This window comes from Corvus kubaryi, unplaced genomic scaffold (assembly GCF_017639235.1).
Source record: "Corvus kubaryi isolate FWS band 111438036 unplaced genomic scaffold, C.kubaryi_AGA036_p1.0 split3-73, whole genome shotgun sequence".
In the NCBI taxonomy this organism is placed as follows: Eukaryota; Metazoa; Chordata; class Aves; order Passeriformes; family Corvidae; genus Corvus; species Corvus kubaryi.
This window is the reverse complement of record NW_024582091.1, coordinates 5,736,346-5,755,204: the sequence shown is the minus strand read 5'-3', so window position 1 is coordinate 5,755,204 and position 18,859 is coordinate 5,736,346. Positions and strand designations below refer to the sequence as shown.

General features: G+C 42.5%; 3 protein-coding genes across 6 annotated transcripts in view; 1 reads left to right on the top strand and 2 right to left on the bottom strand.

The window, feature by feature from the left end:
* Nucleotides 1-620: 620 nt before the first annotated feature.
* BAG2 (BAG cochaperone 2) lies at nt 621-8,659 on the bottom strand. The gene is made up of 3 exons (XM_042016941.1): nt 8,325-8,659; nt 2,463-2,572; nt 621-1,481 (listed from the first exon to the last, which is right to left on the bottom strand). The coding sequence occupies exons 1-3, from the start codon at nt 8,489-8,491 to the stop codon at nt 1,081-1,083; spliced, it is 678 nt and encodes a 225-aa protein (XP_041872875.1). The 5' UTR covers nt 8,492-8,659; the 3' UTR covers nt 621-1,080.
* Nucleotides 8,570-11,170, top strand: LOC121659111 (atherin-like). Of its 2 annotated transcripts, XM_042016942.1 has the most exons (3): nt 8,570-8,838; nt 8,963-9,044; nt 9,421-9,802. In XM_042016942.1, the coding sequence occupies exons 1-3, from the start codon at nt 8,570-8,572 to the stop codon at nt 9,616-9,618; spliced, it is 549 nt and encodes a 182-aa protein (XP_041872876.1). In that variant the 3' UTR covers nt 9,619-9,802. The 2 variants fall into 2 exon arrangements, 1 of the variants encoding a protein (XP_041872876.1); XR_006014161.1 differs by lacking the exon at nt 9,421-9,802 and adding an exon at nt 11,051-11,170 and having other exon boundaries at nt 8,668-9,044.
* A 4,094-nt stretch (nt 11,171-15,264) lies between these two features.
* ZNF451 (zinc finger protein 451) overlaps nt 15,265-18,859 on the bottom strand; it is a 36,810-nt gene continuing 33,215 nt past the window's right edge. For all 3 annotated transcript variants that reach the window (XM_042016937.1, XM_042016935.1, XM_042016936.1), the window contains exons 14-15: nt 18,455-18,529; nt 15,265-16,412 (exon numbers count right to left, since the gene is read on the bottom strand). In XM_042016937.1, the coding sequence (XP_041872871.1) occupies nt 16,342-16,412; nt 18,455-18,529 (146 nt within the window). In that variant the 3' untranslated portion in view covers nt 15,265-16,341. The remainder of the gene's footprint in view (nt 16,413-18,454; nt 18,530-18,859) is intronic.

Genomic DNA, 18,859 nt, shown 5'->3' with positions numbered 1-18,859 from the left:
GTGGCTGAGCCACAGAACCCCCGCTCCCCTCAGGGCACTGCCACCCTTGAGTGAAGTACGGCAAAACTGGCTGCAGGGGGTTAAAAAATTCCAGGCACACCCTAAAATCTGCAACTCTTGACCGACAGCCACAGAGCTAGCTGGGTGATGATGAACAGCAGTTACTGTGAGTGAGAGGGCAGAAGATAAAAACCAAAACCCACTCACACAAAGAGGTGAGTAATGCTGGATGTAGAAAGTACCATCCTACACAAGACACACAATAAATACGGTGTTTGCCAGGTGAGAAGTCAAATGTTTTGCTCTGTGGCTTCATAGATTATGCAGAAGTGGAGTAGTAGCTGATACTATCTTTCTATTATCTTTTAAAAGAAACACACAGCAACCTCAAAGCTACAACAACCTTGTGGGAGCAGGATGGTTCACCAGGCATGGAAGGGGCACTACAAGAGTTGGCTCATTTCTAGCATGGCTTGCAATCCCTGGATACATGTGCTGCTTTTCACTTCCTCAGTTACAAACTGGGGGTAGCTGTCTGTCTCTTGAAAAGTATTATGATCAGTTTATTCAAAATATTCAAAATGTGCAAAATTATAAATGGTAATGAGTAGGACACTGTGTTGTTTATGAAAATACTATTAACAGTTTATTAATTGTTTTGATTTATTGCCATGATTTGTCTTTTGTCCCCAAAAGTCTGGTTCACACACTACGTATACAGCAGAGAAAAGCTGAAATCTCATGATAGGACAAAACAGCTTTAGTTTAAAAAAACTCAGGAGAATGGAGGAAAGGCTAGATTTTCAGTTTCCGTCAGTTCAGCAGAAGCACAATTAACAATTTGCAATAGAGCAGTATCAACTCTACAAAAGAACTGATAGCATTCCTTATTGCCAAAAGAAAATGCCAATGCTACCAAAACCCATTAAATGCTTGCACCTTGCAATCAAAGACACCTTGGTGCATGTGGCTGTGTACATACGTGTGTGCTCATACAGAGAATTTTTTTCTTGGCTTCTGTGTGCTTTCTATGGGCACTTGCTCCTCCTGCGGTTTGCCAGAAGTAGCCAGGAGGATGCGTTAATCCTGTTTACTGTTGCAAGACTGCCGAACAGATGATTTCTGATGCTCCAACAATGTGATGGACTTCTCGGAATTTTCCAAGTTTCTGAGCAGAGTCTCTAGGCGCCTTTTGATTTTCTTCTGATCCTCAATGGCACATCCGATGACCACAGACTGAAATTTCTGATCGATGGGTCCTGCTGGCACGTCGGACGTGCACGCACCATAAAGGGACATTAAGCGCATTTTGGCGTCTTCCAAATCATCAAGGAGTTTATTGACGATCTCATCAATCATTTTGGTGGCGTGCAGTAGGGACTCCTGCTGCTGCGCGTTGCGGATGGTTTCTACGGAAACCTCCACAGTGAGGGTTCGGCCCATCAGGCGATTAGCAGTCAAATTCAGTTCTTCTCTCTCACCTCAGTCGAAAAAGAGAAAATATCCTTGGTTACAGGCAAATACTTTCCTGTGCAAATAGCATCATCAAGACACTCAAACTGCTATAACTTAGCAGTAAACAACTTTTTTAAAGTAAGTGAAAATCAACAAGATTTCCAGAAGCCAGAAATGAGCTTTTTGCATTTGCCCAAGTCATTTCATAGAAGCCAGTGTCTGATTTGAAATGAAGCATTAAACTCTACTAAAATTGTAAGCAATGTTTTTACACTGTTGACACAATGCTTGCTGTGTCACTTTAAAGCAAAACATACAATATTATCAGGAAACATTCAGTAGCAGAACTGGCTCATTAAGGACTTCTGTGCCATTCTGAGGGAGAGATTTAGACAATACGCCAGAAGGCTATAAAGAGAAAACTAGATATAATAAGAGACCATGAAAAACTGGTTTCCTATTTTCTGAAAGTACAGCTGCTTTTCAAAAATATGGACACAACATACTTCATATGTAGGCTCTTGAAGAGCCAGTAAACCAGCAATTTAAAGCACCTAATAATCAGGTTTAGAGAATATATTTAAAGCCATGAATCACACAACTGTGACAATGATCTTAATCATCAGGTTCTTACAGGCTGTACACTTTGTACCACTCATGCCTATCCAGTAGTCAAAATCATTTTCAACTATATTAAATCATCATCAATGTTTCTCCCTCAGCAGAGCTATGTTAATCTTGATTTTGAAAATGTATCAGTGAACTGAGTATGGGCTTTCACATACACAGTAGTGACACTCATGGTAGTCCATCCACCTGAACAGCATGAATTTACAGTCAAGAAGAGGACATCTCAGGATAATGGGTGACACTTCAACAACCTCAACTGACTCCAATGCTGCACCTTTACCAGCAGCAAAGATAGCTGCTCACACAGAGCTGCTCCCTAAGAGATGGGCTGATTTGACTTTGGGTCAGTTGGAGGGTACGGCAAAGCAGCTTCTCACCTTCACTGATGTGCCTCATATCCTGGCTGTTCTGTATATTGTGGATCATTTCAAGCAGAATTTCTTTCTCTTGTTCCATAGCAGATGCTGCATCACGGAAAGCCTCTACCCTGTACATGGTTGAACCAAACAAAACGTTTGAATAATAAAATAGCTGTTCACCTATGTAACTGCCAAGAACTGTTGTTTTAAACTTCAGCTTAGAGTAAGTACAGTCAGTTCTTAGTTATCCATGAGACAGACTCTCTGATTTCATGACCTTCTCCTCTGTCTTAACTTCATTTTTCAAGACTCAATATAATTTTTAAAAAACAAACAAAAGGAGGGGCAAACCAAAACAACAGTAATTCAATCAGACCTAAATCTTTTATTTTACTGACAATGCCGTTCTGTCCTACTCCGTGGTTAATCTGGATATGCAGAGCCTGACACTACTACAGCCCTATAGCAGAAGTCCTGTAGCCAACTGGCATTACTATCAGCTGCTTAACTAGCAGAGAAAGGGACTGAGTCCCTGTCAGGGAATTTGGCAGTGAAGGTGGCAGCTGCAGAGATGGAGGCAACAAGAGGTCCTGGCTCCCTTGTGCCACCCCCAGACCAGCAGAACCCGTATAATCCGCCTGCAAAGCAGCGAACACTCCAGAAAACTGAAACACGCTGAAGAACCCCTTTTACAAAGGAGAAAACCCTGTGAGCGGGACAAAGCTCACACATTTTTATTACCATGGCAAGGATTTCCCTGACACAAGTGGTGTGCCCTGGTCACTGGAAGAAGATGGACTGCCTGCCCCCTCTGTCACTGGTGCTTTTCATGGAACGATGCTGCTGTGATTCACGCAGGGAGGAAGCTTCTGTGGGAACAGCTCCTATTTCTGGGCTTGCAAGGAAGCATGAAACTCTGTCCCTCCTGAAACCAGACCCCTACCCCAGTCCTGTTATTGTGCTGAAACTCACATGTAATGCAGTGAGGACAAGGGGAAAGTCCATCAGAAACTGCCATCCCTGTAACTATTGGGTCTTGGTAAGGTGTGTGGTTCTGTGCTCACAGCCTGCCCTCCTCGTGCATAAGGTTCAGACCCAGCCTGCCATGGGCAATGTGAAAATGCCGCACGAGAAATCTGAGTCCAGTTTCTTAATTCATGTCTTATTCCCCACCACAGTTTTATAGAGGGGGCTTTTGCATTCAGCTGAGTAATATGGAAAAGAACACTGGAGAGCTCTAATGCAACACTTTGAAGACCTGGTACCAAAGAGGGCAATATCCCACTCCGTTGGCTTTTCTCTCAGACTTGAGGGCAGGCGCTTGCAGAGAACTTTCCAAGCTGGAACTGGCTGCAGGAGTTGCACCAAAACCATCAACTCTGCGTTCACAGGCCCCACGGAAAAGCAAGAATATCATGTGAACCTGGCTGATGGTTTGAGATGCTCGCAGTGCACAGCTCGGGAGGTCTAGCTGCATCATGCGAATCCATCCATCTCTCCTGAAATGTTTATGAAACCTGGCCAGAAAAGGGGAAACAAACCAAAACATTGTTAAGTCTCTTAGGTGCTCTGCATTCTTCAACATTACTGGGCGCTGCCCTGTGAGCAGTGGCTCAATGCTGTCTCTGCAGATGAGGGCGCATCTCCTGAGACAGGAATGGAGCTGCTGCTCCCTCCTCACAGGCTGGCTGAAGGCAGGTAACCAGGAAAAGAGCAGTAAGAGAAAAGAGGGTGAAAGAAAGCAGAAGAACGGGAGCATTTGAGGATATAGTCACTCTTCACATGCAGCCTGCTCATGAAATTGTTCTGTTTTACAAAATATTTCGCCCAATTTAGTCAGTGAAAGCACAGGCTTCAGGCCCTGCCTTTAATGTTCGTTCTGAGGAGGAGTGGGAAAAGTTAATGCAATGCAAATTCATGCCAAGAGCAAATACTTTTAATTATTATTTTGGACTGGTAAGAGCAATGAGGCAGGTGGAGTCATCTCATACTTCAGATGTCTGCACTTTATAATTTAGGAAGTCTACCAGTATTTCCAAAATGCCTTGCCATGCCTTTTTAAAAAACTAGTATTTTCACAATTTAAAAAATGCATTGTGCTCACTGGAAAGTTGTAAATCAAAATTTTAAAATGCAGAATTTCAATTTTGATAGTGTTTTTAAATCAGATTCTGTATATCATTGTCCTGACTTAAAAACTAAAGTTCTGCCTTCAGTAGATAAATCAGTCCATGATTTCCAGGGGCTTTGCTGAAAAATGTGGAAAAGCTGCATTGCAGAGATGTATCCTGAACTGGTACAGTTGTAAGGAGAGTGCCTAAAATATCATTGCTTCCAAAGGCCAGCTTGGTATGTGAGGTAGGACCTAAAAGCCAAACTGTCAGAATTAATGTTGCATACTGCAAAAAAAGAAAAAGATAGTTCACCAATTAGAGTTTTGATTGACAGTAATTTACCAAAGGTAATATAACCAAATCTTAAGAACTATTTTATTTGCAATAATTGCTTCTTCAGAATTATTTTTACCATTTTTTTAAACTGCAATATAGAGTGCCACACAGCAATGGGACAGGGTCATGTCAGAACAGTGCTCCAGTGGGAAAAAACCCCAAAAAACAACAAATAAATGGAAACCAGTCACACCAATCTCAGGAAGATAATGTGTCAGGATCACACCTTGCAGTCAGTTCTCATAACTTCTTTCCTAAAATGCATGGTTTCTTAACTTCACAGGTTTCTGTAAATCTTTCATTTCCATGTGGGGGGATCCAAAAAAAAGTTGGAAGATTTAAACCTCTGAGAGAGGTGACTGATGTGGGAAGGGGTGGAAATACAATCCAAGTCTCAAAAAAAAAACCCAACCAAAGAATAAAAGGCAAAGAAAAAAGAACACAAAATACTCATATTTATGCCCAGTTATCAATTATTTTGATGCAGCAGTATGGTCTTTTTTCTAAGAGATGAAAACCTCCAATCATATTTTTACTTGGAGTGTGTTTGTTGCTTTGAACATCAACTAAATATTCCATCTATTACCTAACACTGAAAAAGACATTCCTTACTTCTGATTTTCCCTGTTTGTGAGCAATTAGCTGTGCAATGCCTTCCTTTGCTACATACCATTTACATGAGCAGAGCATTCCCGTGACAAACAGGTGGACCGGCCTGCGCTTTTGTTCCCAGATGAGAAACTTGACACCCGCTTTCTTAGAACAGCTGCAATAACTCTGTCCTTTAAACTACTGACTGACTTAAACAGCCCACTGTTACAGCCCACGTGCTGGAGGTTCAGATAAGTTTTCAAAGGAAATAAGAAACATCTGAGGATGGAGCAGCTTTTTTCCTGAAATGGAGCTGAGCACATTGGAGGGAGACAAAACCGGGGGTTTCACCGTGGCATCCTCAGCTGCTTCAGCTGAGTGTCCACTCCCAGGTGAGCAGTCCTGTGAACACTGAAATGAATGGTGGGGGAATACGGTTGATCCAAAGAACAAGATAAAAAGTACAAAAAATTAAAATCAAAAGTACCCAGCAAAAATCTGACTTATCTCATGTATCATCACACCTAAAACTGTTTTCACTTAACACAACCAACAGAACACAGTGACTCATAAACAAAGCCTCTGGTCTTGCTTCCAGCTGCTCCGAGATATCTTGGCAGTCACGGCAACACGAAGGTCCAAACCCTTACAAGGGGCAAACATGCCACCTGCCCCCCTTGCCACCTCTGCCTCGGGCACTCACTCCGTGGCAGCCAAATTAATTCCCCTTCCCTGCTCACTTTCCATACAGAAGAAAGCCCCTCTGCAAATGCCTATCAGGGAGATACAAAAATACCCCATTACTGTTGGAAAATAAGCTCTCACAGTGGAAAGAAAGGGAAAAAAAGGAAGGCTGTTCAAACTGGATCATTTTACAATGGCTTTAAACTGGAAGAGGGTAGACTTAGATTAGGTATTAGGAAGAAATTCTTCACTATAAGGATGGTGAGGCACTGGAACAGGTTGCCCAGAGAAGTTGTGGACTCTCTTGGAGGTGTTAAAGGCCAGGCTGGATGGGGCTCTGAGCCATCTGGCCTACTGAAAGGTGCCCCTGCCCATGTCAGAGGGTTGGAACTCGATGATCTTTAAGGTCCCTCCTAACCCAAACCATTCTATGATTCTGTGATTTTCCAGAAGGATGAGGACTGCTTCAGAGTTCAATTGACCTTAAGCAACTTGAGAACTGAAGATTGTTGAGGGTTTTAATTAAAGGCTGTAGTTCAGTTTGACAATTTTTCACTTATTATATTTACTAGCAACATATTGAGGGTCTATGGCAAAACCAAACCAGCTGGAAAAGGAGAAAGTTTGGAAGCTTTTCCTCCTGATATTCAAATAAATTTGAAATGAAGTATGTTGATTAGTTGAAAAAACCCATAAAACTTGACTGACTTTTATCAAATTAGTTGGACTTTTTTTTTCATGGTTATTCCACATTTAGAATTATGGCTGGCTGAAAGAACCACAGCAAACTGGGAAGTTTAATTGGGGGTTTAATTGCTGGCTAACCAAACTGTCTGCTTTGTTTCAGAGTCGCTCGGCAAATTTAAAACACATTTTTGCATATTCTGATGTTAATTTTTGGATTATATATTCATCATGCGCCTAGACCTGGATGCAAGCAGTGAGACTTGTTTGCAGACAATGATTTTGTTTAGTCAAATTCTGAGAAGTCTGCAAAGGACTTCAAGGAGATTTAATCAAGCTAAGTGAAAGGCTAATATAACAGCACATCAAGTCCACTCCTGAATAATGCAAAGTAATGCAGGCAGAAAGGGGAAATAAAACTCCTGCATCCCACAGAGCTCTTCTAATTACAGGAAAGTCCTAGAAACATTCTGGGTGGTTCTGTGAAAGCTGCTGATCAATATGCAGCTGTAATGAAGGAAAGGGTGTGTTGAAACAGTACCAGGGGAGGTGAATCAGTGGCATCCTGCACATCCATCCACTTCAGAAAGGACACTATGTAATTTAACAGAGCTGAGAGGACAGGGAAGATGATTAAAGGCAAGGTATCATCTCTCATGAGGCCAAACTGGGAAAAAATTCAAATGGTATTATTTAGGGAACGTCAAGTAGCAGAAAAAGTCAGGACATGGCACAACGATGAAATTCACATAGCATTTACAACAACTTTGGAAAAACACACCTCTGCTGCAGAATGCAATGCTGTTCACATTATAGTGACACGATTTAATACACCTCAGAGAGGAGGTGGACACCGACACAAGTAACAAGAACATCCACAGCTGAATCAGTAAGTGCAAAGGGAGGTTTGGAAGACAAGAAGCCTCACATGCCAGCATTCAGCACTGCAGCTTAAAGGCTTGCCAGAGTCTCCGAGAGCCTGAATGACACCACGTTTTATCCTCGGATTTCCTGCATCTTCTTATAAAGCACCTGCCCGCAGATGCGGGATGGGGGCGACAGGGTGGAACGACAGACACGATGCACGGCGGGCTCGTACCCGCCGTGTCACAGCTCGCAGACCGCATCCCCTGTCTGCTAAAGGCTCCCCACACCCCGAAGGGTGACAAATCCGAAGCAGCCCTTCGCGCTTTCTCTGAAAACCGTCTACTTTCGTACAGTCATATACATATACCCAGGCCACGCTGGCTCACCTTAGAGCAGCAGCTCCCATTTGTAAACTTTGTCGCCCATGAAGGAGAACCCTTTTTCCCTCGGTCCCCTCAAGAAGCCTCACACCGCCGCCCCTCCCCCTCCCTCTGCCCCGGCCGGGGGAGGGCTCCGCGCCCGCCGCCGGCCCGCGGTGCGGAGCCACCGGCTCGGGGCCAGGCGGCTCCCCGGCCCCCTCCCAGCGCCCGGCCCCGGGCCCCACCTGAGCTCCAGCTGGTCCAGGTTCTCGAGCAGGCGGCTGGAGCGGTCGGCCATGGAGGTGGAGCGGTAGAAGCGGCCCCGGAGCTGCCCGCCCGGCTGCTGCTGCTGAGGCTGCTGCGGCTGCTGCGCCCCCTCGCTGGCCTTGGCGCTGATCCTGGCCTGGGCCATCCCACCCGCCGCAGCCGCCGGCGGAACCTCGCTGCGGCCGCTCCCTCCCCGCGTCCCGCAGGCGGCGGCGGCGGCCGAATGCCGGCACCTCGCTCATGGCCAAAGAAGGAGCCGCCCCGCCGCCGGCCCCCGCGGCCACCCCGCCCCCGCGCCGGGCCCGCGGGCGCCGCCTCACGCAGCGCGGCGGGGCCGCCCCGCCTGGGCCGGGGGGCAGCAGAACCACAGGACGGGCCAGGTCGGGAGGGGCCACACTGGGTCAGCTGGTGCGACCTCCCTGCCCCCTCTCGAGTGAGGGAGACTCCACAACCTCTCTGGGCAATCTCTTCCAGTTCTCGGTCACCTCCACGGTAAAGAAGTTCTTCAGATTCAGATGGAATTTCCTGTGCCTCAGTTTCTGCCCATTGCCTCTTGTCCTATTACTTGGCACCACGGACAAGAGGCTGATTCATCTTCTTGACACCCATCCTTTAGGTACGTAATCACATTGATGAGGTCCCCTCTCAGTCACCCCTTCTCGAGGCTGAAGAGGCCCACGCTCCCTCAGACATTCCTGGTAAGAGAGATTCTCCAGACCCTTGGTTAAGCTAGTAACTCTCCGCTGGACCTCCTCCAGGAGCTCCATGTATCTCGTCTCTGCCCCCACACGCCTCCCTCTCCGCACACAGCGATGGAGCGGCAGAGCTCCCCAGCGAGCTGGGGATGGATGGGCTGTGTGTGGGGATGGATGGGCTGCGTGTGGGGATGGATAGGCTGTGCGTGGGGATGGATGGGCTGTGTGTGGGGATGGATGGGCTGTGCGTGGGGATGGATGTGCTGTGCGTGGGGATGGATGGGCTGTGTGTGGGGATGGATGTGCTGTGCGTGGGGATGGATGGGCTGTGCGTGGGGATGAGACTACAGCAGTCGAGTGTTCCCTGTTGTGACCGCAGCGTCACCTGCCCCGCATCGGTGCCCGGCCACCGCACACCCGGACACGCGGCAGCCGTGTGGTGCCTCTGCTCCTCTCTGTCATCATCTGGGGCACAGAGAGACCCCGGGCTGCCCTGGTGCTGTCCCCCCTCCCCTTTGTGACAAAAGCAGCAAAACCTGGACCAGCCAAAAGCAGCATAAACTCTGGCTGTAGTTAAACCAGAAGCTATGGGAGGAATAACAATGTTTTCAATATCTATATTAACTCTGTGTGAGATGGGAGCTGTTGGTACGAGGATCTGCATTCCAGAACTGATCTGTATGGTTGGTTCTTGGTTTGCTCTTTCATTAAATAAAACAAGAAACTCACAACCACCCAACTGCTATTTTTATTTAAAGCTAATTAAAAAATGAATTACAAAACTGAAAACAGTGGAAAGTGCAATAAACAGGAGGAGAAAAAGTAAAGAAGGGCTTCAAAAATTCAGCAGCTTGAGAAGAGTGAAAAGTTAAACCAGAGGCAGCCCTTACTGCATGCAGAACCTGAACAGCATCCCTAAAAAAAAAAGGTACTTTAGATACTGCTTCTCATAGTGCATCTTTCTCCTGCCAACTGCAAGAGCCCCCTACTACTTACAGAAAAGAAGCTGTTTCACCAGCTGTTATTGTCCAAGATTATACAAAAAGGCTTACTGGAAAGAAAAGTGTTTTATGTTCTTTATGTGCCAGAAAGAAAAGATATATCTATTTCATGGTAGCCAAGGTAGTGGATCTACATCTAGTATTGTCCCAAGAACATATTTAACTTGACTGTATGAAATGGTACCTTCTTTCTTACAAGCACCAGCAATTCAAGCCACACATAAGCTTTACTTGCCACTACTGTGAATATTTAAAAATGAATTTGCTTTTCCCAGAAGTCAAGGTTTGGGCAAATACCCCATGGCTCTAACAGACCAATTTTTGGCACCCAGCTAAGAGGGATTTTGTTGCACAGGGATACTGTTTTGTATGCTTATCCTGCTGTGATTCAAAATAGCTGTTTTCTCAGGCTTGTCCATTCAGAATGATATCATGTCCCAAGCACTCTTGTTAAATTAATTGCCTGAGTTCTCTTTGTTTTACGTGGTTGGATAAGCAAGGCTCATTGCCTGTGAGATCATGGAAATAACTTCATTTGAACAATTGTTCCATCCATCTCTCTACAGTCTCTATAGAAGATAATTAAAAACCATTTCCCACCCCAAACAGAAACCATTTGTAGCCATGACACAGAGTTTGCAATCATTTATTTCCTGGGATCCTTCTATTCTTCCCATGCCAATTTATTAAGCATCAATTAGATTGGGTTTAAAAAGCAGAAATCAAAGTAGCTGAACAGCTCTGAACATCTTTCCCTGGCACAGGTAAACAGGGGTTTAATTCCACACAGGTAGAAGCTACAACAGCTGAATCACAGGCACAGAACAGCTGTAAGTGTCCAAATGTATCACACTTGACTTACCCTCTTGAACAGCAAAAGGACACCTTACACTAGAAGGGAGAATAGCAAAACTATGGAAACAAAATGCAAGTTTAAAAGCAAAAATGGTCTTCCACGACAAGTCTTGAAATTACTGCCTGCGGAAACTGGGATATTTTCCCTTTGAGAGACTTGGAAGGACCTTGAAAACTGCTTTTCCTGCTCTCTAGAGGAGGAGATTGCCCTCGCCTCCTCTATTTTTGCCAAGGTATGTAAAGGGACAATTAGCATCACTTTTCCAAAATAACAAGTGGTTGGTCTAGAAAGACTGGAGTTCATCCTCACAGGAAGAAAAGTGATTCACAGCTGAATTGGGGGAGTTTTGGGGACACGAAAGGCAGGAATTGGGTCCTTTTGGGCCACAGGGCAATGGGAGGAGGAAGGGCTCATACCTGAAACAAAGCACATATTTCACCCTCCTCTTTGCCATCAGTGGTGAAGCATGATCAGGACTGCTGGCAATGCCATGCTAATGTCCCTGTCTTCTCCCATGTCCCCACATCTGTGGTCATGTGAAGGACTGCACAGCCCTGCTCTGGCTATGGGCACCAGCAAGAACATGAGGAGAGGGTGTGTATCCCATTGTTCCCGCATTCCCGACACAGCAGTGAAAACACGGGCTGTCTCTTGTTTAAACTACAGCGTTGTAAAAAATGGGCACTGAATGCAAAACAGAGCAATGAACAGAAGTCTCATTCACATGCACAAAGTCCCTTGAGACAGCAGAAAGAGCAGCTTTCCCAGGTCTCAGACATGTGATGTATCTGCAGAAGTCCTAGAGCCAGGAAGACGACCTACACTAAAAGGTAACTAATACGCTGTAAATTGTAACGCTGCTAAATAGTACCTCAGTTCTGGCTTTGCCTTATTTCAAACCCTGATATATACCTTGTCACATACCCTAACACTTACACATGAGCTGTCATGGAACAGGATCAAAGAGAAAGTCCACACCCAAGAAATGCCATGAAGGATTATTTTCCTGCCTTCACCTACAGGAACTTAGTGTTTTCAAGCTGAAAGAGGGGAAATTTAGGTTAGATACTAGGAAGAAATTATTTTCTGTGAGGGTGGTGAGGCACTGAAACAGGCTGTCCAGAGCAGCTGTGGATGCACCATCCCTGGAAGTGTTCAAGTCCAGGTTGGATGGGGCTCTGACCAACCTGGTCTAGTTGGAGGTGTCCCTCCACACAGCAGGCGTGTTGGAACTAGATGATTTTTAAGGTGTCTTCCAACCCAAAGCATTCTGTGGTTCTGTTAAGAACCTTCTTTGTGCGCAGGTATTCTGGAAACACAACCGTTCCCAGACATGGCTGAAGGATGCATCCATGGCTCAGGCCAGCCAACCAAAACCAGCCTGCAGTCTCCCCTGCACCGTAACAAAAAAGACGGGCCAACCCGACTGTTCAGGGTATGTTTTCAATCAACATACATGTCTGCTATCATAGTAGGCTGCCCCCTCACTTCACACCTGCTGAACCTGTGCTGCTGTGTCTTTACTGCTGTTGTTAGCAATGCTAATTAAAACTAGCCCTGGGTTTGCCTCTACACGCCGCAGTTGTTTTACTGTGTAGGCAAGCCCCAAGGTCCCAGGCCTGTCAGAAGTCTGAATGAAGCCCTCTGTCCCATGAGCAATCTGAGAGCTGCTATGACCATTTTGGGGCATGCAGCAGTTCATTCTCACTGGAGCAAAGTCAACGATTAAGTGAGCGAGTGCATTCTGTACAGCTGCAGATGCTCGATTCAACAGTGGAGCTCTGAGCAAAAAACCAAAGGGAAGGACTACCAGAGATCAGGATACCGCAGTCAGTGAAAACCAATTTGCACAGATTTTACAAAGGGAACTTTACATTAAATTTCCATGCATGCAGAGCTTTTCCATTAAAGTACACACTTGGCATGTATTTGCCATTTGCCCTAAGTTTTCTGACTTGTTCACATCCACTTTTAGAATATCTCAGGCCATATTATTTGACCCAGATTGTTACTACTGAGCACCAAACCACTTGAATTAAGAATTTCTACAGGAAACTTGAAGGGATTTAGAAGCACCAAAGAAAAATGCATGATGCAGACTTTCATAAAGCTGCTTAGCTGGAAAGAATTGCCAGAAAGTATCTTTGTGCTAATGTCAGCCAATTTTTCTGAATTAATTTTGAAACAATTCGTCATTCATCCTCCTCACCACCTTCCAATTTACAGCAGTCACTGTAAACATAGCCAGGACACTGCAAGCAGATAATAGAACACTTTCCTTTTAAGAAAGACGATGGCATAACTTCATACCTCTATAAACTTAACTATATTTGGTAAAGATTTCATAAAGGTTTGCATTCCATGACCACTACAGGAACAGTGGTGGTCATTTCTGTATTCCTTGAAGAGCTAAGAAAATTAACCCACCACCCAAAAAATATATACAAAGCAAGTATCTTACAGTCAGCTAATATCTCTCTTCTTAAAAAATATTATTAAATAGCAGATGCAATCAGGCAGATGTAACACTTCAATGCTCCAGTGACTTTAGTAACAGTTGGACTGACTTATTTGGGATCTCACCTTGTCTCTGAATATGACCAAAATGGGATTTTGTTTGACAAGAATGTGGCACACAAAGCACCAAAGAGTTAAGAGGCTTATACCAATCTCAAGTTGTCACGGTTTCAGTTTTGTAAAACTAAACACCTGCACCATACAGAAATTAAGAGCATTAAAATGAACAGCTGGGGATAGTCAGGTAGAGATTAGACTTTTTCCTCATTAAAGATAAATACAAAAAAGCACTACTGAATTACTTTAGACTAACAAGGGAGGAACTCAAACATCACCACAAAAGTAAATTCTCTTGAAAAGGGCATGACAAATCATTTCTAGTACAAATGTAAAGGATACTGGGTAAGGCCCTTTTAACAGGTTGTGCTTGTAAACAAAGGCAGATTTCTCAGCACATGGAGGACAAACCTCAAAAATTTCAGCCAGTTAAACAAGACTCACCGGACAAAACCATTAAATTCTGGAACACATTTACAAGACTACTTTTCCAGCGGAAGGTGTTCAACCACAAGATGTTGGTGAGTAACAACTCACATGTCTGTACATGCAGTGTTTTAAGAATCCAATTTTCTCTGCTCTTCTGGAAACAGAAGTATCACAAGCCTGTGATGGCAGAAAATTTCACACAGAAAAATTTGAGTTGAGAGAACCTCAAAGAGACCAACATTTTCTTCAAAATGAGGCCAAATTTCAAGAGGTTGCTAATGCTGCAGACTACTTTTATCATAAACTAATAGAGAAACTGGAACTCCATTTAGTTTTATAAAAGCCAAAGCATCAATGGTTGGGATTTGCTACTTGTTTTGGTAAGCAGATGACAAGGCCGATACAATGTGTTTAATAAATGGAGCTTCAAGTATACAGAATATGTGTGCACACTGGACTTTTTTTTTTTTTTTTTTTTAATGACACCCATTAAGTCATGGCCCATCAGGAACGAGCAAACTTTACATTTATGACAGAATAAAATGCTTTGAGAAATAAAGCACGTAACTAAATTTTAACATAGCAGACTTGGGAGAAGACTATCTACCCAGGTTTTAAAAACTGTTGAGTAAAAGAACTTTCTCACGCTGAAACATCCTTTCCTGTGAAAGGAATTTGAAACTTTAGGATCTACATGAAGAAAAACCTGCCCAAAAGCTTCTATAACTTGGATGGAGATGCTTTTGAGGATGAATATATTGTTCTCTGTTTCATTCCACTCTTTAACAGAAGTACTGGGTAGGAAAAGTTCTGGAACCGATTTAGCTTGTGTCAGTAGCTAAAGGCAACTCAAAATCTCCCAGAACAGGGCTTTCTCAGCAGCAGTATGAACTACACACCTAAATCTGACCAGGAGTACAATTAATCCAAGACTGGCAGTAGTAAAACCAGCAGCAGGCACAAGGGAAAAAGCACTAAGAGGTCCTGTTCACCCTCTAACATTTGGGAGCCACACTCAAATGCACCGTAAGTGTTCAAACTATTTTCTGGCATTTGAACAGTTTCTTCAAGCTGTATGATTGCTAATGAGTGCTGAGATACCTCACTAGATTCTTCATTAATTCTACTTGCTTCAGACATAGCAATTGCATCAGAGTTGTGATTAGAAATAAACCAGTGTCAGTCTTCCAGCTTTTCTAAGCATGATGACAAACAGCTGTAGTTATGCTGACTCTTTGGAATAGTGAGAAAAATCCAGCCTTCCCTGCCTCTTATTCTTTACAAAAAGTATCTGCTTGCATAATGAGTATTTAAGGGTACAGCAGGTAGAAGCAAACTTGCAAGGTGAGTGAATAATAAAGAATTAAGTTGACATTTTATTATATTGAGATTTCTTACTGATTGACAGCAATCAATAACTGAAGTATAACAGGCTGGTAAAGCTGGTAAAGTTTGCATAGGTATTTTTAAACAAAACTGAAAAAGATGACATAGATAATTTTAAACACAGAAATAATTTCACTTAAAATAAAGACAGTACAAAAATAATTAGCACATTTACATTCATTTATCCAATGCCACCTCTTCATGAACAGAAGAGAGCAAAGACCAAAGTATATAGAAATATTACAGTTTAAATCCTCTCACATATATTCCAAACAGAAACTAGGACGTTTATTTAGATTCTGCTCCCTTAAAAGGTTGTTCCTGCCTCAGGTAAAGGAGAGGCAATGAACTCGTCAAACTTTAAGCCATCAAATCCAAATACTCTTCCACTATTGAAAAAACAAACACATTTATAAAAATAAAGCTGGTAAACTAACTGTACAGCCTGTGGTCCTGATTCTGACATACATAACAAACAGGACAGACACAAAATTATGGTCTACGAAGTGAGACCAGCCACAGGCAAGAGTCAGGCCATATGTTCAACAAACCTGGGATCTAAGCTTCTCTTTATAACAAGATTAGCCAGGCAAATCTGAGATAACTGGACTTTACTATTTTTATCTGTTGCAAAGACCACATGAAAAAGTAAATAAAGACAATGACATTTTGTGACAAAAAAAATTCAATACAAGAACCAATTTAAAAAAAACCCAACTGAACAACCAGGAACCCCAAAATACCTAGTAAGACCAGCCTACTAATTAGGCAATACCTTAAACAGCTAAATTGGAGACACTTAGTCATCACCCATTAGAATCAAATATGAAAAGGCTTAAAAATTTATTTTTATCAAACATAACACATTGCTGTGAATATGAATAAACTCCAGCTGTTCATCAGTATGACAGAGGACATTAGATTATTAATCTAACAATTCCAGATACAGATGCTTTTAAGGTGGCATTTCTGAATCCTTGTAAATATATAAGCAAGCTTCCATTTTTGTGAGCAGTTCTGATGGCATGGTGTTAGTGTACTGAAGTATCTTCATTTACATTTCCTCAAGGCTCCTTTTGATAGCTTCTTGCAGTTCTGCATCCTGCAGTTCTGCATCCTGCAGTTCTGCATAAATAAAAAAAGATTATAATCTTAAACTGCAGGTGGTAACTAGCCATAAACACAACTACCTTAATATTACTACATAAAGCACGTGCTTACTTCTGTGGGCAATGTCAGTAGACTTCAAAAAAACCCCTGCGAAACAGATGAAAATATTTTCTCTCCTTCAGTTGTATACTATCTTTTCAACACTACAAAATATGGAAAACACCTCTATAACGTTCAACTGTATTAACTAAGAGCAGCCCAATGATTAGTTCAAGACCATAATGCAACTATGTATTTACTGGTCAAAATAATAGCAAGATTAGAACCCATATGTATGTGCCAAGAAAAATAAACTAAGTACTGGAAAAAAACCCACATACACATAACAAGCAGAGAGGTTTCAGTATTTTTGTTCCAGTTCCTTAGCCAGAGACGTGTCCATAACCTACATTCTGACTTGGCACCGGTGTTGTCACTCTTACTAGGTAGGCCAGACAAGTAGATAAAAAGTCATTATCAACAGTAAGAACAGTCTAGATCAGGGCTGTAGCAGTTTCGATGGTGAGGAGAAAAATTGCATTGCACTCATCTGGCTTCTTAACAATCTCAAACAACTTTCATATTACTCAAAAAAGAAACTCTGTTTTTGCATTACATTTAGGTTGCTTTGGGCACTAATTTCTTGGTGTTAGCGATCAAATACCATAAATTAGACAAGGTTTGTAAGTACAGCAAATATTAATACCAATAGTATAGCTGGAAAAATTAAAGCAGCTTTCAGACACAGTGTCATTCATGAAATTATTCATTTTCTGCTTTAGGAGGACACAAGCACATCCTGTTAAAAAGAAAGAGCTGTCTGTTCTTATGAAAAAGGAAATAGAATTTTAAAACTTTAATAATTGCTGGGCTGTTTTATGCAAGGCTGAGATTTGGAACAGAGATCATATCAATGACTGCTCTCCCATGCACCTGGACTTTCCTGTAATAGCCAGAACTACTGATAAAACAGAGTTTCTTAGAGAAAAATATTACATGGTCACAGAAACAAACAAAAACAAACAAACAAAGACAGAAAACCATTTGCAGACAACTGCTTGCATTAAAATATGTCGTTAGTTAGCCACTAAGCCTGTGCAAAAATCCAGAATAAGGTCCAATAATAAATTGTGACTCATTGAAGGCAGACTACTTCATAAGGTCAGATGGCTCTGCACTGCAGCACCAGAAGTGGGACCTCCTGTATGCCCCAAATGCCACTGCTATCCCAGTACTAGGGAGGGAGGCCTGAGTGCACCAAACTTTCAGTGCTGGAGATGAATGCTGGACATTTAACAACAGTATTTAGTAACAGTTGGTAAACTTATAACTGAACAAATTCTGGGAACGTAATATTCTGTCATCAGTTTTATCACTGAGCTTGTACAACTTTTTCGTTTTTTTTTTTTTAGTTTATTTTACTTCCATCAGGTGGAGGGGAAGAATTATCAAGCCTTTCAACAATAAATTATTTTCAAAGTACATTGTGGTCTGTCACCAAAAATGCATGACTACATTAAACACCACCAGTAAGCTCAACAGCAAAAGGACGAAAACAATTTCAGATAACATAAAGATAGGATGTGAACAGACAGATATGCTGCTGATTCAACCTTGTGCAAAAATCTACAGCTCTTTTAGGAGACCAGAGTGCTTTATTGTGAAATGATACCTAATCTTCAACTATTTATTCAGAAGTTCAAGTATTTAGTCAATAGTTCTACTCTGAGACAACAGGCATATTAAACTGGTGCAAACTGAACCCAGTCAAGTCTTCAATTGATCAGTACCCTGGTGTCCCAATGAAACAGATTTTTAGTCTGCTAGCATACTTTTCAGGTTAGGAATTTTTTTTATTTATACCTCATCACAGCATTCTTCACTACTCAAGACTGTCCAGCATAGTTTAGAGCGCATTCCTAAGAGGTCACTTGCTGTAAAACTGATTTTAAGTTTAGTTTCTGTATAGTCCATAATTAATAGTACTCTTGAACACCGAAACATAAAAATTAACAGACCTTCCTGTTTGTTTATTTCTTCTAAGCTCCTCTTCACTGTTTCTTTCATATCTTCATCCTCTTCACTATCTGAACCTTAAATGCACAAATGAAACAAATTACACATTGCTTCTAATAAAGATATTAACAGCCTCTCTTGCATTTCTCTTACTGTAACATCAACTGATTTGAACAGTAGACTTGTTATGATCTAAAAAACATCAAGAGAAAAATACATTCCAGTGGTAGTTTAAGACAGGAACTCAAGAGACAGTTTTCAGCTACCTTCTTCCCCTTCTCCCCATAATTTACAGGCATATTTCTTCAATTTTTTATTATGTTAAAGCAGTAACAAGAAATAATAGCTGCAGAAGCTACCGTGTCTACTGCATTTGTGGGGGTTTTTTGTGATATTCAGTAATTAAA